At 44.3% G+C, this 17981-nt stretch overlaps 1 protein-coding gene across 21 annotated transcripts in view; it reads right to left on the bottom strand.

The window, feature by feature from the left end:
• Positions 1 to 17981, bottom strand: part of LOC138758568 (cAMP-dependent protein kinase catalytic subunit alpha-like) — a 361343-nt gene that overhangs the window by 9632 nt on the left and 333730 nt on the right. For all 21 annotated transcript variants that reach the window (XM_069927682.1, XM_069927690.1, XM_069927679.1 and 18 more), the window contains 2 exons: positions 17393 to 17475; positions 8959 to 9085 (listed from right to left, as the gene is read on the bottom strand). In XM_069927682.1, the coding sequence (XP_069783783.1) occupies positions 8959 to 9085; positions 17393 to 17475 (210 nt within the window). The remainder of the gene's footprint in view (positions 1 to 8958; positions 9086 to 17392; positions 17476 to 17981) is intronic.

Here is a 17981-nt window from a genome sequence, read left to right as displayed (position 1 = left end):
CATATTGCCCGTCCAAAGGCAAAGTTTGCAGAAAGTGTGGAGGTAAGGACCACTTTGCAAAGAAGTGCAAAAGCAAGTCCAATGCAGACCAGAAGAGGAGGAGTACATCTTCCAAAGGCAAAGCCTGGGGGAAAGGAAAGTATCCTGGAAAGAAAGATACCATGCGCCAGATAGACGGTGACGATGATGATACCCAGGAGGAACAGAGTTGTTACCAATTTACGTTGAATGAGATACATCATGAGAAGGTCCCAGTGATCATTGGTGGAGTGACAGTGCAGGTCATTGTAGACTCAGGCAGTGACAGTAATGTGATTGATCGACATTTATGGGAGAAGTTGAAAAGGAAAAAGATCATCTGTACCTCAAAGAAGTGTTCCAAGAAACTGTATCCATACACAGCAACCAAGCCATTGCAGACCATTGGATGTTTTATTGCAACTGTTGAAGCTGGAGATAAGTACACCGAAGCAGAGTTTATGGTCATAGAAGAGAGGGGAGAACCATTGCTGAGTAGAAGCACAGCGCAAGACCTGGCAATACTTCATATTGGAGCTTGTGTCAATTCAATTCAGTCATACGAGGATATGAAGCAAGAATTCCCTGCAGTCTTCCAAGGAGTAGGAAAGCTGAAAGGTCGACAATTGAAGCTAGCGGTAGATGAAATGGTCAAACCCAAGGCACAACCAATGCGCCGAACTCCGTTTGGACTTCGTGGGAAAGTCGAAGCCAAAATTAAAGAATTGATCGAACAAGACATTATTGAACCGGTGGAACATTCGACACAATGGGTCAGTCCCGTAGTGATTGTGCCCAAACCAAAGGGTGACATAAGACTATGTGTTGACATGAGAATGGCCAATGAAGCTATAATTAGAGAACGACACCCTATACCAACAGTGGAGGAAATACTTCAAGAACTAACTACCAGCAAGGTATTCTCAAAAATTGATCTGAAATGGGGCTATCATCAATTAGAGCTGGATCCAGGTTCCCGAGATGTAACAACATTTGTGACTCACTGTGGATTGTATCGTTACAAGAGACTATCATTTGGAATTAATGCAGCTTCGGAGATCTACCAGTATGAAATCCATCGAGTGATTCAAGGCATTCCTGGAGTTGCCAACATTTCTGACGACATCATAGTCCATGCACCAATGAAGGAAGAGCATGACAAACGGTTGAGGTGTGTACTATCTAGACTACAGGAGACAGGCCTTACCGTGAATGGAAACAAGTGCCAGTTCGGTGTATCAGAAATGGACTTCATGGGACACAGACTTACACGGAAAGGACTAAACCCTGCAGAGGCCAAGGTGAAAGCTATTGCAGAGGCACGTGCACCTCAGAACGCAACAGAGGTGAGGAGTTTCCTGGGATTAGTCAATTTTTGTGCAAAGTTCATTCCTAATTTCGCTACAGTGGCAGAACCACTAAGGAAACTAACCAGGAAAGGTGTACCATTTCATTTTGGATCTGAGCAGAAGAAAGCGTTCACAGCGCTGAAGCAAATCCTGACAGATGCAAAAACTCTTGGATATTACGATCCGGCGGCATCAACCAAAGTCATAGCGGATGCCAGCCCGGTTGGTTTAGGAGCCGTGTTGGTCCAGATGCATGTTGGAGGACCAAGAATCATTGCCTATGCCAGCAGATCGTTATCAGATGTGGAAAGAAGATACTCTCAGACAGAGAAAGAAGCACTCGGACTTGTATGGGCCTGTGAGAGGTTCCATGCATATTTATACGGCATTGAATTTGAACTCATCACAGATCATAAGCCATTAGAGGTGATCTATGCACCTAGATCCAAACCATGTGCCAGAATAGAGAGATGGGTACTCAGACTACAACCCTACAAATATAAAGTAATCCACATTGCAGGGAAAGCAAACATTGCAGATCCACTGTCCAGATTGGTGAAGGATGGAGGTCCACAATCCAAGTCAGAATTGGGAACAGAAACAGAGAGCTTTGTACGCTTCGTAGCTATTCAGTCGACACCGAAAGCTGTGACTATGAAGGAGGTCGAGAGAGAATCCGAATGTGATCCAGAACTCAGGGAAGTAAGAGAATGCATATAGAGTGGACAATGGGGCAAGTGTACTCACAAGGCTTACATTCCCATTAGAGACGAACTTTGTTGCATCGGACAGTGTGTATTAAGAGGTTGCAGATTGGTGATACCGCAAAGATTGAGACCGAAGATCGTATCCTTAGCGCATGAAGGACACCTAGGCATTGTTGGTACCAAGCAAAACCTCAGGACCAAGGTATGGTGGCCAGGTTGTGATAAAGACGCAGAGAAATTTGTTAAAACTTGTCACAGATGTCAAATCACAAGTAAGAGTAATCCGCCAGAACCGATCCGGAGTACGCAACTCCCGACAGGACCATGGATCGACGTAGCTGTTGATTTTCTTGGACCTTTACCGACGGGTGAATCAATTATGGTAGTGATAGATTACTACAGCAGATACTATGAGTACGTGGTGTTGAAGTCCACAACCACTGAAAAAACAATACAAGCATTAGCAGAGATATTCGCAAGATATGGATTACCTGTTACATTATACTCTGACAATGGTCCACAATTCATTTCAGAGACATTTGCTGAATACATGAGGACCACAGGTATCTACCATCATAAAGTAACTCCGAAATGGCCGCAAGCCAACGGGGAAGTAGAGAGACAAAATCAGTCCATTGAAAAATGATTGAGGATTGCACACGCTGAAGGACAAAATTGGCGAGAAGCATTGCTATCTTATGTGGCTGTCTATCGAGCAACACCTCATGCAACCACTGGAAAAAGTCCTGCAGAAGCATTTTTTGGGAGAAAAATCCGCACAAAAATGCCAGAAATAAAGGAAATCCGAGACGACCAGGAGATGAGGAACCACGATGCTGAAAAGAAAGGTTCAGCAAAGCTGTACACAGATTCGAAACGTGGAGCCAAGTACTCAGACATCATGCCAGGAGATAATGTTCTAGTGAGGCATGAAACTGGTGGTAAGCTAGACACACCTTATTACCATCAACCCTATACTGTCGTATCCAGAAGTGGCAGTATGGTGACAGTCAAGTCTCCGACTGGAGTCCTGTATAAGAGAAATGTATCAGGTGTAAAAAGGTACCAGTCCAGAGATACATCGAGCGAAGAGGTTGAAAGGCCAATACGAGATGCTGAAACTGAGAGACCTGATGATGTTCCAGAGGTAGTTACCAGCAATCCTGATGAAGTGACTAGAGCGCCAGAAACACCCGAAGCCGTGGCGAGCAGTATTTCCGACGCCGAGAGTGAACAACCGAGAAGCGACGACAATATCGCAGGCAGGCCGAAACGAAACCGGAAAGTGCCCAAACGATACGAAGACTTTGTGCCATAATTTTAATAAGAACTTTGGGACAGTATTTTAATCTTATATCATAAAGTGCATGTATGAGTGCTGTAGGAAGTAAATTTTATGTAGTTGAGTTATAGTATTACCATTAGTTACGATGTTTGTAGGTTTCCGAGGGATATTGGTAAGTGAAGGTAAAGTTTATTTCTGATTAAAGGAGGGATGTCATGATAATGAATATGTATGAGATGTTCCAGAAGTCACGTGGTAAGAGAGAGATAAGAACTCAAGCAGGAGAACAAAGGAAACGGGAGAATAAAGCCACTGAGAAGTTTACCTGATAAAACTTGTGTTTAATGTTTTATTAACTTCACATTTCGGGCCACAAATGTGACAGTTACTACGCAGGTAGATGGGGGAAGGGCTGTGGATGTTGTCCATGTGAACTTTAGTAAAGCCTTTGACAAAGTCCCTCATGGAGATTAGTTGAGAAGGTTCAGACACTAGGTATTCAAGGAGAGGAGGTAAACTGGATTCAAAATTGGCTGTGTGGGAGAAGACAGAGGGTGTTAGTGGATGGTTGCTTCTCAGATTGGAGACCTGTAACTAGTGGTGTGCCTCAGGGATTGGTGCTGGGACCATTGTTGTTTGTTGTATATATCAAGGATCTGGATGATAATGTGGGAAATTGGATCAGTAAGTTTTCTGCTGACACTAAGATTGGAGGCGTTGTGGATAGTGAGGAAGATTTTCAAAGCTCGTAGAGGTGTGAGGTGATGCATTTTGGAAGGGTAAACCAAGGCAGAAGATATACAGTTAATGATAGGGCTCTGAGGAGTGGGGAGGAGCAGAGAGATCTGGGAATACAGATGCATTGTTCCCTGAAGGTGGAGTCGCAGGTAATAATGCATAATACAACGGGGTTGTATAGAAAGCTTTTGGCATCTTAGCCTTTATAAATCAAAATATTGAGTATAGGAGTTGGGATGTTATGTTGAAGCTGTTTAAGACATTGGTATAGCCAAATTTGGAATATTCTGTGCCTAATTACAGGGAGGATATGAATAAGATTGAAAGAGTGCAGAGAAGATTTACTAAGATATTGCTGATCTTCAGGAGTTGAGTTACAGGGAAAGATTAAACATGTTAGGTCTTTATTCCTTGGAGCAAAGAAGAATGAGGGGAGATTTGATAGAGGTTTACAAGATTACGAGAGGTATAGACAGAGTGGATGCAAATAGACTTTTTCCACAGATTGGGGGAGGTAAATATGAGAGATCATAGTTTTAAACTGAAAGGGGAAAGGTTTAGGGGGAACATTAGGGGGAAGTTCTTCACTCAGAGAGGGGTGGGAGTGTGGAATCAGCTGCCATTGTGTGCTTTAAGAATAAATTGGATAGGTACATGGATGGGAGAGGCCTGGAGGGTTATGGAATGGGAGCAGGTCAGCAGGGAGATGATGGCCTGCACAGACTAGATGAGCTGAATGGCCTGTTTTCTGTGCTGTAGCATTCTATGGTTCTAACTGCTTGTTTTGATAAATGAAGCATTCTGCATTTGCTAATGAATAAACTTTTAAAATGTATCTGTTCATCTCTTCTTTATTCCTTTTTTAAATTTGAATTTTAAAAATACTGCCCGAGAATCTGGAAACTACGAAAATCCAAACCGACCCAATCCCTGAACAGTCCAGATTTTCTGACTTCTGCTGTATGTGCACTGGTGGGGAAGGACAGGGTTGGGTTGGCTCTGGTGTTGGGATGGGGCACTGGGAGCCTTCATTGAGCTGTGTTTTGGAACTGAGCAGGCTTTTACCAAGGTGGTCAGATTTAGGAATAGTCTCCTTTACTTTCAGGTCAGCAATGCAGCAATAAAGTGTGGTTACGTGGGGAAACCCAGCAATCGACTCCTCCAGGACCCTGAAATGGAAATCATGTCGGAATTGCAAAGGTGACTCATGTAAGGGACTATCTTTATAAAATATTCCAAGAGTTGCAAACTGATCTGGAAATTGCAAAATGCTTAAAAATGTAAATCAGGAAAATCTGTCGACACTGTGGTTGAAGTAAAAACACCCAATGCTGGAGAAACTCAGCTGGTCCAACAGTGTCCTTTATATAGCAAAGGTAATAATGTATAACCGATGTTTTGGTTTTGGGCTTGAGCCCTTCATCAAGGTAAGTAAGGAACAATGTCGGGGGGGGGGGGGCGACTCAAAGGCAGGAGGTGATAGAAGGGAGGGGACAGCAGTGATCAAGAGGAGGAGTGGAGGACGGATGGCTGGGTGAGTGGAGGGAGAACTGGAAAAACCAGAAATGGGGAAGGGAAGAGGGGGTGGGTGGAAGAGGGAAGCAGGTTGGCAGAAACCAGAGAAGTTAATGTTAATGCCATCTGGTTGGTGAGTGTACACATAGAAAATCAGGTGTTGTTCGTCCAATTTACGGGTGGTCTTGGTGGGACAGTACATAAGGCCGTGAACAGACATGTGAGTATGGGAGTGTGACATAGAACTGAAATTTTTAGCTACTGAGAGATCTCTGTCATTGGTGCGGATGGACAGGAGGTGCTTAGTGAAGGGATCTCCCAATGTGCAACTGGTCTCTCTGATGTAGAGAAGGCCACAAAGGGAGTACTGGATGCAGTAAATCGGTTCTGTGGATATACAAGTGAAGTGTTGCTTCACTTGAAAGGCCTACTTGGGGCCCCAGACCATGGTGTTTTTTGATGTAGTCCACTTCAGGCCATGGCTAGTGTGGTCCGGAGCTGTGGCAGTGCAAGGGTGAGTTGCCACTTCTATCTCTGCATTGAGTTGGGGGTGGTGCATAGGAGTCACTGGGAAAAGTGGAGAGAGCACCACTCAATCCTTGTAGTTTTTGATGAAGGAGGGTTCCCATTTAGCGTATAGGAAGTATCAGAGCTTCCCACGCTGACTCCAACCACGTGGCTACTGACATAGACTGCTACTGGAATTCTGATCTTGTTGCTGGATCCCACTCACTTATCCCCCTTACTACTCCTTCCCTATCTTTCTACTCCTCTACCTACTCCATCACCCTCTTCCCCCCCCCTCTCTACCCCCCTCTTCTCCCCAAACCTAAAACCTTCAGACCTCATCTCCCTCACTCTATGGTTACTCCCTCCCTTTCTCCCCCACTTCTAACCTCCCCTACCTTCCTCCACCTCCCCCCTCTAACCTCTCCAACCTTCCCTATCAACCCTCCAACCCTCCACCTCCTCTCTCCAACCTCCCCCACCTTCCATCTCCACCAACACCGATTCCCACTCTGACCCCAGTTGGTCTTTACTAACACCTTCCTCTCTCGGAGATGGAGCGCTCGGTTCTTATCAGAGGCTTCAACTTCATCCCCCTCCACCTTATTGAGTTCCACACATGCCACGATACCAAACTCTTCTTCCTTTGCCTCCGCCTCCAGACTCATTTCCATGACTGTGACTCTCCACCCTCCCACTCAAAATCCCTTCTCCCGCTATAAGCCTTCCTCCTTTTGGACACCTCGTCCTGGCCAGCTTTGGACCTTTTATTTTCCAATTGCCCTGGAGACATCAACCATCTCAACTTCACCATCCCCTCTCGTGTTCTAATCTTACCTCCTGAACGCTCTGCCCTCCACTGTCTCTGCAATTTCCCAACCTCATCATCAAGATAAGTGTGGTACTGTTGTGGTCTGGCACACTGACCTATACCTTGCTGAGGACAGTCAACAGCTCTCAGACACCTCCTCCTATTGTCCCCTCCCCACCACCATACATCAAGCCTCCATCTCCAACCTCATCACCTCTGGTCACCTCCCCCTCACAGCTGGCAACCTCATTGTCTTTCAGCCCCACACTGCTTGTTTCTACCTTCTACCCAAGATACACAAACCCAACCATCTGGACAGACCCATTGATTCTGCCTGCTCCTGCCCCACCCAACTAGTTTCATCTTACCTTGACTCTATCTTTTCTCCCCTGAACCTATCCCTCCCCTCACATCTGTAACACCTCACATGCCCTCCATCTCTTCAGATTCCCCAAACTGGATCATCTCATCTTCACAATGGATATCCAATCCCTTTATACCTCCATCCCCCACAAAGAAGGTCTGAAAGCACTTCGCTTTTTCCTGGACCAAGACCCAGCCAGTCTACCTCTACCACCATCTCCCACCCCCACCCCGGCTGGCAGAATGCTTTCACTTTAAGTAACTTCTCCTTTAATTCATCCCACTTCCTCCAAATCAAAGAAGTAGCCATGTGTACCTGCATGGGTCCCGGCTACGCCTGCCTGTTTATAGGCTTTATGGAGCAATCCATGCTGGAAGTCTGCGCAGGCAAGACTCCTTGAGTCTACATGGGGGCTGTCTCATGAACCTGTGATGAACTCGTGATCTTCATCCATTTCACGGCCAACTTCTGTCCTGACCTCACCTGGCACCTATGTCAACAATCTCACCTTCCTGGATCTCTCTGTCTCCATCTTGGGAGACAAGCTTTCCACCAACATATATTGCAATCCCTCAAAACTATCTTGACTACACTTCCTCATACCTTGTACTCTACTGACAAGAGAGGCATCAGATGCTGAGTACAGACGAAAATCAGCGGCAAAGGATTTTTAGGTCAGTTGAACTAACACAATGTGTCAGCATCATTATGCGATTCAACATGCTTAATTTAATAAAGGTTAATTGAACGTTTGTCTAAATTCCTGCGTGATACAGCAAATCTGAAATTATCTTTGTGTTCACCTTGAGGTTGTCTATCATGATCCCCAATTTGTTTTCAGGAAGCAAACTTTTTGAGAAGATTTGATGTCCAATGTAATCTAACACACTCAGAACTTTGGAAGTACCAAATTATCAAATTTTGTCGATGACAGTTATTCATCCATGGTTTTGCATGTTACGTGTTATACATTTTCTTGTGAACCAGAGGCTGGGTCAGGCAGCATCCAAGGAGAAAAAAGGCCAGTCAGGGATCCAGATGGGACCCTTTGTTGAGTTTTTTTTCTCCAATGAGCCAGTTAAGTTTAAAGGGAGCATGGGAAATGGGATCCTGGTCAGTTAATTGGGAGAGTGGGAAGTGGGGGTCCCAGGAAGTTGAGAGGGTGTGTGGGAACCAGGATCCTGTTATTTGGAAGGAAGTTGCGGCAAGCATTACTAGGTGATCCAGATCCGAGCCATCAGCGCTTCTGAACAGCCCACGCCAAGTACGTGCAATTGACCTACAACCCCCGAACATTTTGAATGGTGGGAGGAAACTGGAGCAACCAGAGGAAACCCATGAAGACACCAAGAGAAGGTACAAATTGCTTACAGACAGCAGCGGATTCAAACCCCTGTCACTGGCATTGTAAGATGCTATCTGTGCTGCTCTTAAAATATGACACTCTGTTCCCGTTATTGCTTTGTGACACAGAGCTCCTCTGTGCAGTGTTATTTACACTGTTAATCAGAGGTTTTTCCTTCCTTGTTTATACACTTGGGAGCGGATTCCATATCTGGTCTAAGGCTGATAGAGTACTCCAGATATTCCATTCTCAAGGTGCTCTCTGTTCCTGGTACATGATACTACCACATGCAGGTCATACATGGGACACTCCACCATACCTGGATGTAGCCAGTGTGGTCAATCAATATGTTTTCAGGTTTCAGGTCTCTGTACAGAAGGTCTAGCGAGTGAAGGTATTCGAAGGCGAGGACAATCTGTGCTGCATAAAATCGTGAGTGAGGTTCACTGGAAATTAGAAAGAGGTAATTAAATTGAGTCTCAGCAGCAGAAGGGTGATAAACACCTTGTTCAATATGCAAGCTTCACACTGAGGTAGGAAACAGAATACACACTTGTCTGGAAGAAAATAGACTAGGAAGAAACAGTAATGGGTGAATTAAGAGCTCGTTGTTGTCCAGTGAAACTTGTTTAGAGTTGACCTATGTAATGATGCACGGATAATGACTGTCATGCTCTGCTGAATATTTCAACAAGGCCATATTATTCTCTTGTATTTTGTACTCTGGAGCATGACATCCGTCGAGCAACTCTTCATTAGCTCCACTGTGAATGGCAGCACTGTCTGGCTTTGCAGCTACAGATGATGGGACAATTTCCATTTCAAATGACACAAAAGCACACGCCTATTTTTATCCTATCAATTTCCTGTTCATTACTCACAAGCCCCCAGCTTGCTGCACATATTGGGGCTTATTATAATCACATTTAGAATATTTTAAAATTCGGCACATTTGGAAAGGAACAAGCACATGAGTTGTAAAGTCAATTCATTATCTCTCCATTCTCCAACTCCCTCACTCTTTAGATATCGTGGATTGATGTTACAGCTCTTGTGCTTGATCTTTTCTAAATGTCCCAAATTTTAAAATATTCTAAACGTGAGAGAAGAGATAGAGAGGAGAGAAAGAGGGGAGATAAATGAGAGATAGGGAGATGGAGGAGAGAAAGAGAGGAGAGGGTGGAGGAAGAGAGGGGAGAGGGGAGGGAGAGAAGAGGAAGGAGGGGAGAAAATGGGGAGGAGGGATGAAGATGGATAGCAGAAGGAGAGAAAGAGGGGAGCCAGCTGGAAAGGGAGAGAGAAATTAAACAATGATGAAAAAAATAATGTGGGAAAAAAAAGGAATGAATGGGGTCTCAATCAACACAGTGTGGAAAATGTGGGAGATCAGGGAATACAACAAAAATTAGAATGGGAAAGCAGCAGAGTAAAGAAAAAATGCACATCACTGAACCGTGCTGAACATTAACGTGCTCCACACGGTGAGTTTTTAAAGTTATTGGCATAGTTGTGGCAGTGAAGAAATTTGAATATAACAGTGGATCACCACTGCCCTGAGATGAGTTAAAACACAAAATGCTGGGCTTGAGCTTCCCCAGTATTTTGTGTTTTTACTTCAACCATAATGTCCTCAGAATTTTGTGATTCACTCCTTGTCCTGAGATGAGTGGTCTATTTGGTGGTTCCAATGTAACATCATAAGCTAAAACTTTCCTTTCCTCAGATTCTGCCTGACTTGCTGAGTGTTTTCCTCAATTTCTACAATTTGGCTCTTTTTTCTTTGAATATTGGCAGTTTTGGCCAATTCATCAGGTGCAGCTTCCACTCCTCTCGAAATAGCATTAACATCTCTCTGAGGCAACTGAACAAGAAACCAGAAGATCAATGCTTTATAGTCAGGCAAGGAACATGAAACCACAGGAGACAGCAACATAAATGTACCAGTGAGTCATCCAGGAGATAGTGAGTTATTTATTCATTTCAGATAAAAACTCAGTGAAAGCTGGAGGAAGCCAGCCAGTCTCGCAGTGTCCATAGGAAGTAAAGATATATTACCGACATTTCTGGTCTGAGCCCGTGGTGATATGGCTGTTTGTACTGGCTGGCACACCCTCCGGGGATCTCCCTACCTTAGCTCTTCCCTTGATCCTTCCCATGTGACCCCTGGCCATAAAGGTCGAGTCTCTTCTCCTTCCCGCTCATTTTCCTAGCCTAGACCCAGGCCAGCAGTCTCTTGCTTAATAAAGCCTATCGTTCCCCTCAGTCTTCTGTCTACCGATAGCGCCCAACAATTTATTAAGCAAGATTTTAGAACTCTCCAGTTATGGAGAAATTGCTGCGCCCCGAAAGGTTGGAAGTAGACCCCCAAGTTTCGGGTGCATCGGTACTCTTCGAGCAGTGGGTGAACTGTGTTCAAGTATTCCACTTGAAAAAAAATCACTTATAATTTACACAACAAATATCATTTCTTTTTGAAAATATGGAACCTGTATACAAAACGTGTTGGTTAAAAAATTTAAAGATCTCTCAATATCTGCTCTGATGAGTAAACCTGTACTCCACAATTCAAATCAATTAATATCAGATTTGTACTTTTAGATTGAAATTCTCCTGTATTATCCACACACACACACACACACACACACACACACACACATATTTTATATATATATTCCTTCTTTTATCTATATTTTTATTATTCTTATTAGATTAGAGAGGGGGAGGGTTAGGGAGGGATGTTGGGAGGGAGGGTTGAAAATATTCACATGTATTTGATATCAATACATTTATATATATGTACTTTTTGATGTGATTTAAAATGTTAAATAAAATATTTTTAAAAAGTCAAGGTGGTTATGTCTCCGCCATAGAGGCTAGCCCCCACCCCCGGCTCAGAAGGGAAAGTGGGAGAAGAGAGCTTTGGTAAATGGGGACATTGATTAGGAGGTTCTGTGAACAAGATTGTTGCTCCCAGATGGTATGTTGCCTCCCAGGAGCCAGGATCATGGACTTCTCTAATCGAGTTCAGTTCATAGCATTTTGGAGGGGGAGGATGTTGTAGTCCACGTGGGGACCAATGACATAGATAGGAGTAGGGATGAGGTCGTAAAGAGGGAATATAGGGAGTTAGGACAGAAGTTAAAAAGAAGGACCTCAAGGGGTGGTAATCTCAGGATTGCTGCCTGTGCCACACGCCAGAGAGGGTAGGAATAGGAAGTTTTGGCAGATTAACATGGCTGAAGAGTTGGTGCCAGGGGCAGGGATTCAGATTTCTTGATCATTGGGATCTCTTCTGGGGAAGGCCTGACCTGTACAAAAAGGACAGGATGCACATGAATTGGAAGGGGACCAATATCCTGGTGGGCAAGTTTGCTAGAGCTGTTGGGGAGGGTTTAAACTAGTTTGGCAGCGGAATGGGAATTAGAATGTGAGTGCAGAGATTAGGGTAGAAGGACAAAAGCATGATACTGTGTGCTCTGAATTGGTGAGTTAAGGACGGGCAGGGGACAAAATATAAAGGTAGAAGGGTTGAAATGTGTCTGTTTCAATGCTAGGAGTATTAGGAATAAAGGGGATTAGCTTAGAGCATGGATCAGTACGTGGAACTACGATGTTGTAGCCATTACTGAAACTTTGATGGAGGAAGGGCAAGATTGGACGATGCAGGAACTTGGAGTTCAGGTGTTTTAAAAAGAATAGGATGGGAGGTAGAAAAGTGAGGGGGAATAACATTACTGGTCAGGGATAGTATCACAGCTATAGAAAGGGAGGAGGCTGCAGTGGGAGTGTCAGAAATAGGAAGGGAGATATCATTGTGCTGGGAGTAGTCCTTAGGCCCCCAAATAGCCCTCGGGACACCGAGGTGCAGATAAGCAGGCAGATTTTGGAATAGTGCGGGAAATACAGGGTTGTGGTTATGGATCATTTCAACTTTCCTAATTTTTATGGTACCTACTGACTGCAAGAGTAATAGACAGGGCTGAATTTGTCAGGTGTGTTCAATAAGGATTCGTGACACAGTCTGTGGACAATGAGCAGAGAGGCCAGACTGGATCTAGTTCTGGGGAATGAACCTGGTCAGGTGGCTGACCTCTCGGTGGGGGAGTATTTTGTTGAGAGTGACTACTGTGACAGAATATGTTGTGTTTTATATTGTATATACATACGATTTGGGGGAATAAAGTGTGGCAGGTTTTTTTTTAGTGTAGGCCACATACAAGCACTTCAAAACAGATCTCATTTAAAATCCTGGAGCTCTGCTCAATCTAGACAGGTTAGCTCTGAATACCTTTGCAAAAGCTTTGGGGAGTGCCCAAAGGACTTCACTAATGGATTGTTGTTTTGAACTGCAACAAATGAAAGAACTCAGAGGATTAGGTTCAGAGCCACATTCTGTCTGAGTGGAAGTTGCTGTTCTAAGAGGGTCATGTGGTTTTGCAAGCAGAGAGAGAGGAAAAAGGTTTTTCTCTGAGAGAGTGTGAGAGAGAGAGAGTGAGAGAGAGAGAGAGAGAGAGAGAGAGAAAGGAACTGGAACAGGACAAGCTGGCAAGCTTGTGGAAAAACCCCATTTTGAAGATGGATTGTGAGTGCTTAGCTCAGCCTGGTCAAAGCCCTTGTGGTTCATGCAAGAGGAGAGGACTGGCTGCCTAATGTTTCATTTGAAATAAGAGAAACCAAATAGAACCCTGCGGTGACCTGAAAGAAAGAAGTAATCATCTGGAAAACCCTGATGGGGCAAGTTTTTTTTCAGCAAGACACTGAAGTGGCTGATTAGAAGGGATCAGTTTGCGTCCAGGAAAACTTGTCTCTGAAAACTGACAAGAACCTGCCTGAGCAGTAACCATTTACCTTTCAAACACCAAAGTCTGGTGAAATTCATAAATGTTAAATTCTGTGCACAGTATAAGAATTGCCTGCAACCAGTGAACTTGGAAGAATGAGAAGTGAGATTGGACTGTGAATTAAAGAACCTTTCTGATGTGTGCCTAGAATTAGAAGGGGGTTAAGTTAATAATAATAAGTTAAAGTGTGATTTTGTTTTCATATTTAAAGATAACTAAAAGCAACTCTTGTTTAAGTAACCATTTGTCTTGGTGAGTATATATTGCTACTGGGTTTTGAGGTCCTCTGGGCTCGAAATATTTTTTGGGGCTCATCCCCCTTGGCTTCAACACAGCTATGGAAAAGGATATAAACAATCAAACTGGGAAAGTTCTTAACTGGGAAGGACTAATTATGAAGGGATGAGGCAGGAAATATCGAGAATAATTTGGAAACAGATGTTTAAGAGTGAAAGCATAGAAATAATCTAGAGGAAGTTTAGGACATATGTGTGTCCCACTGGGACAAGGAAAAGATGGTTAGAACAGGAAATCATGGCTGGCGGATGAAATAGGTCAGGCAACTATTCAAGAGGAAGATGGAAGCATACATCAGATATAGGAAGCAGGAAACAGGAAGGGCTCATGAGGAGTATTATGGTAGCTAGGAAGGAGCTTAAGATAGGACTTGGGAGAGCTCGATGGGGGCATAAGAAGGCCTTGGCAAGTAGGATTAAAAACCTCAAGGCGTCCTTTACGAATTTGAAGAACAGAAGGAGGATGAGAATGAAGGTGGGCCGCTAAAGGATAAGGGAGGCAACATGTGTCTGGAGGTGGAGGAGGTTGGGGAGGTCCTAAATAAGTACTTTGCTTCAGTATTCACAAGAAAAAAGGACGTTAATCGATGTGAGGTGAAAGTGAACAGGCCTGTGTGCTGGACAATATGGAGATTAAGGAAGTGGAAATGTTGGATCTTCTTAAAAACATCAAGATTGATAAATCCCCGTGGCTGGACGTGATATTCCCTAGGCTCCTGTGGGAAGTGAGAGAAGAGATCGCTGGGGCAATAGCTATGATCTTTGAATCCTCTTTGGTCGTAGGGACATACCGGAGGATTGGAGAATAGCAAATGTAGTCCCCTTGTTTAAAAAAGGTAATAGGGAGAATTCTGGGAATTATAAAGCAGTGAGTCTTACATCAGGGATGTGTAAACTATTGGAGAGGATTCTTAAGGATAGGACCTATGAGCATTTGGAGACGTCCAGTTTACTCCAGGATAGTCAGCATGGCTTTGTGAAGGGAAGGTCATGTCTCACGAGTCTAACTGAGTTTTTTGAGGAGGTAACAAAAGAAATTGATGAGGGTAGATGTGGACTACATGGATTTTAACAAAGTATTTGACAAAGTCCTCTAGAAAGGCTCATCCAGAAAGTCATGAGGCATTGGATCAGTGGAACCATGGCTGTATGGATAAAAAATTGGCTTGTAGGAAGAAAGCAGAGAGTAGTAGTGGAAGGAAAGTATTCTGCCTGGAGGTTGGTGACTAGTGGAGTGCTGCAGGGATATGTTCTGGGACCCCTGCTCTTTGTGATTTTTAAAAATGATCTGGATGAAGAGATGGAAGGATGGGTCAGTAATTTTGTAGATGACATAAAGATTGGAGAAGTTGTGGATGGAGATGAAGAATGTTGAAGGTTACAAGAGGATATAGACAGGGTGTAGATTTGGGCAAAAAAGTGGCAGATGGAGTTTAATCTGGATAAGTGTGATGTGATACATTTTGGAAGGACTAACCAGAAGGCTGAATACAGGGTTAATGGTCAGTTACTTAAGAGTGTGATTGAACAGAGGGACCCTGGGGGTTCAAATGCATACATCCCTCAATGTCACAGCACAGGTTGATAGGATTCTGGGATTCATTAATAGGGGGATTGAATTCAGAAGTAGGGAGGCCACGACGCAACTCTACAAATCTTTGGTAAGATCTGGTCACCTCATTATAGGAAGGATGTGGAAGCTATTGATGTGGAAGCGATGGAGAGGGTGCAGAGGAGATTTATCAGGATGTTGCCTGGATTTGGAAACAAGTCTTATGAGGCAAGGTTAGCAGAGCTGGGACTTTTCTCTTTGGAGCGTAGAAGGATGAGGAGGCTTGAAAGAGGGTCTACGAGATTATGAGAGGCATAATAGAGTGGAGAGAGCTAACACCTGTTTCCCAGGGCAGGATCAACAAACACCAGTGGACATATGTACAAGGTGAAGGGAGAATGTTTATGGGAGGGGAGACATCAGGGGTAAGTTTTTTACACAGAGAGTTGTGGGTCCTGGAATGCCTTGCCAGGGATGGTGGTGGAGGATGAAATATTGGGGGCATTTAAGAGACTCTTAGATATGGATGAAAGAAAAATAGAAGGTTATGGGGTAGGGACGGTTTAGTACTTTTTTAAAAGGGTCAGCATAACATGTAAAACTCCATGCAAGCAGATTTGGAGATTCACTAGGATGCTGCTCAGGGTGGATAGGCTAGGTTTGATTTTGTTAGAGCAGAGGAGATTGAGGGAAGACGATCTATAAAAAAATTTGAGGGCTAATAGGAAACTTTCCTCTGTAGCAGGTCTCTAAAACCAAAGAGCACAGGTCTAGGATGTGAGGAAAGAGGATGAGAGAGGAACTGAGAAGGAATTTTACAACTTGAATCCTCAAGGTGTACAAGGCCAAGTGCTGGCAAAGTGGTTAGCATGGACATAGTGGTCAAAGAGGTTGTTTCTATGCCACCTGACTCCATAGCTCAGTGTCAAACATCATAACTCTCATGGAGACAAAGGATCTTGAACGAAAAGGCCGAGTGCCTCCCAAGATGCTGCCTGGCCGTCGAGTTCTTCCTGCAAATTGTTTTTATTTCCTCTCATGTTCTTTAGAACACCCAATAATAATTGATATAAAAATACTGAAGCATTTCTGAACAACATGTAGCTCCCAACTGCTTACAATGCAAGGAGTGAATGGTATGGCTAAAATAGGTGAAATAGACAACAGACTCGCCAAGGCAAATAGCGCCTTTGGAAGACTACACAAAAGAGTCTGGAAAAACAACCAACTGAAAAACCTCACAAAGATAAGTGTATACAGAGCCGTTGTCATACCCACACTCCTATTCGGCTCCAAATCATGGGTCCTCTACCGGCACCACCTACGGCTCCTAGAACGCTTCCACCAGCGTTGTCTCCGCTCCATCCTCAAAATTCATTGGAGCGACTTCATCCCTAACATCGAAGTACTCGAGATGGCAGAGGCTGACAGCATCGAGTCCACGCTGCTGAAGATCCAGCTGCACTGGGTGGGTCACGTCTCCAGAATGGAGGACCATCGCCTTCCCAAGATCGTGTTATATGGCGAGCTCTCCACTGGCCACCGTGACAGAGGTGCACCAAAGAAAAGGTACAAGGACTGCCTAAAGAAATCTCTTGGTGCCTGCCACATTGACCACCGCCAGTGGGCTGATAACGCCTCAAACCGTGCATCTTGGCGCCTCACAGTTCGGCGGGCAGCAACCTCCTTTGAAGAAGACCGCAGAGCCCACCTCACTGACAAAAGGCAAAGGAGGAAAAACCCAACACCCAACCCCAACCAACCAATTTTCCCTTGCAACCGCTGCAATCGTGTCTGCCTGTCCTGCATCGGACTTGTCAGCCACAAACGAGCCTGCAGCTGACGTGGACTTTTTACCCCCTCCATAAATCTTCGTCCGCGAAGCCAAGCCAAAGAAGAAAATTGGCAGCTATATCAGACACCTGACTCAGGGTAGAAGTTTGTGTGACCGTGCCTTTTGTCAAATGAAATGGATATGTTTAACAGTGACAAGTTGTGCAGTATTCAACTAATCAGAATTTTTCATGCTGAAGACATTGTACCTTACAGTTTCACAAGACTGACCTGAACCTCCCACTTCTCCTTAAATGTGAAAACATCTCGCCACCCTGAATATATTCCATCACCATGTACAAATTTGTGTTATCCTGCAAAGGAAAAGGATACAGGTCAAACAAGGCCCAACAAAGCATAACAATTGTGCATGAACTGGTTGCTCTGGTTTGCTAACAAGCAGAAGTTGGAAAAAACATTGAGATGGCTCAGGGAGTACAGGGATTCACTCCTGATCTCTGGTGCTGTCTGTGTGGAGTTTCCACCTTCTCCCTATGGGGTTCCTACCACAGAGGGGTAGAGTTTTACAAAAATGGACTCACGGTGACAAAGTTGTCCACCCTGTGATTGGCCTGCATCCGACTGAACCTTTCCTACCCATATCCCTGACTAAATATCTTTTAAACATTGCCTCTACCACTGGATCTGGTAGCTGGTTCTATACCTACCACCTGCTGTGTGAAGAAGGTACCCTGGATACATACCCTTTTCAAATCTTTCCCCTCTTGACAAATCGATTCCCTCTAGTTCTAGTCTTGCTTATCCTGGGAAAAAGAGTACGACTATTTACCTGATCACTACCATGATTTTAGACACCTCC

Source organism: Narcine bancroftii, chromosome 3 (assembly GCF_036971445.1).
Source record: "Narcine bancroftii isolate sNarBan1 chromosome 3, sNarBan1.hap1, whole genome shotgun sequence".
In the NCBI taxonomy this organism is placed as follows: domain Eukaryota; kingdom Metazoa; phylum Chordata; class Chondrichthyes; order Torpediniformes; family Narcinidae; genus Narcine; species Narcine bancroftii.
This window is presented reverse-complemented; position numbering and strand designations above follow the sequence as displayed.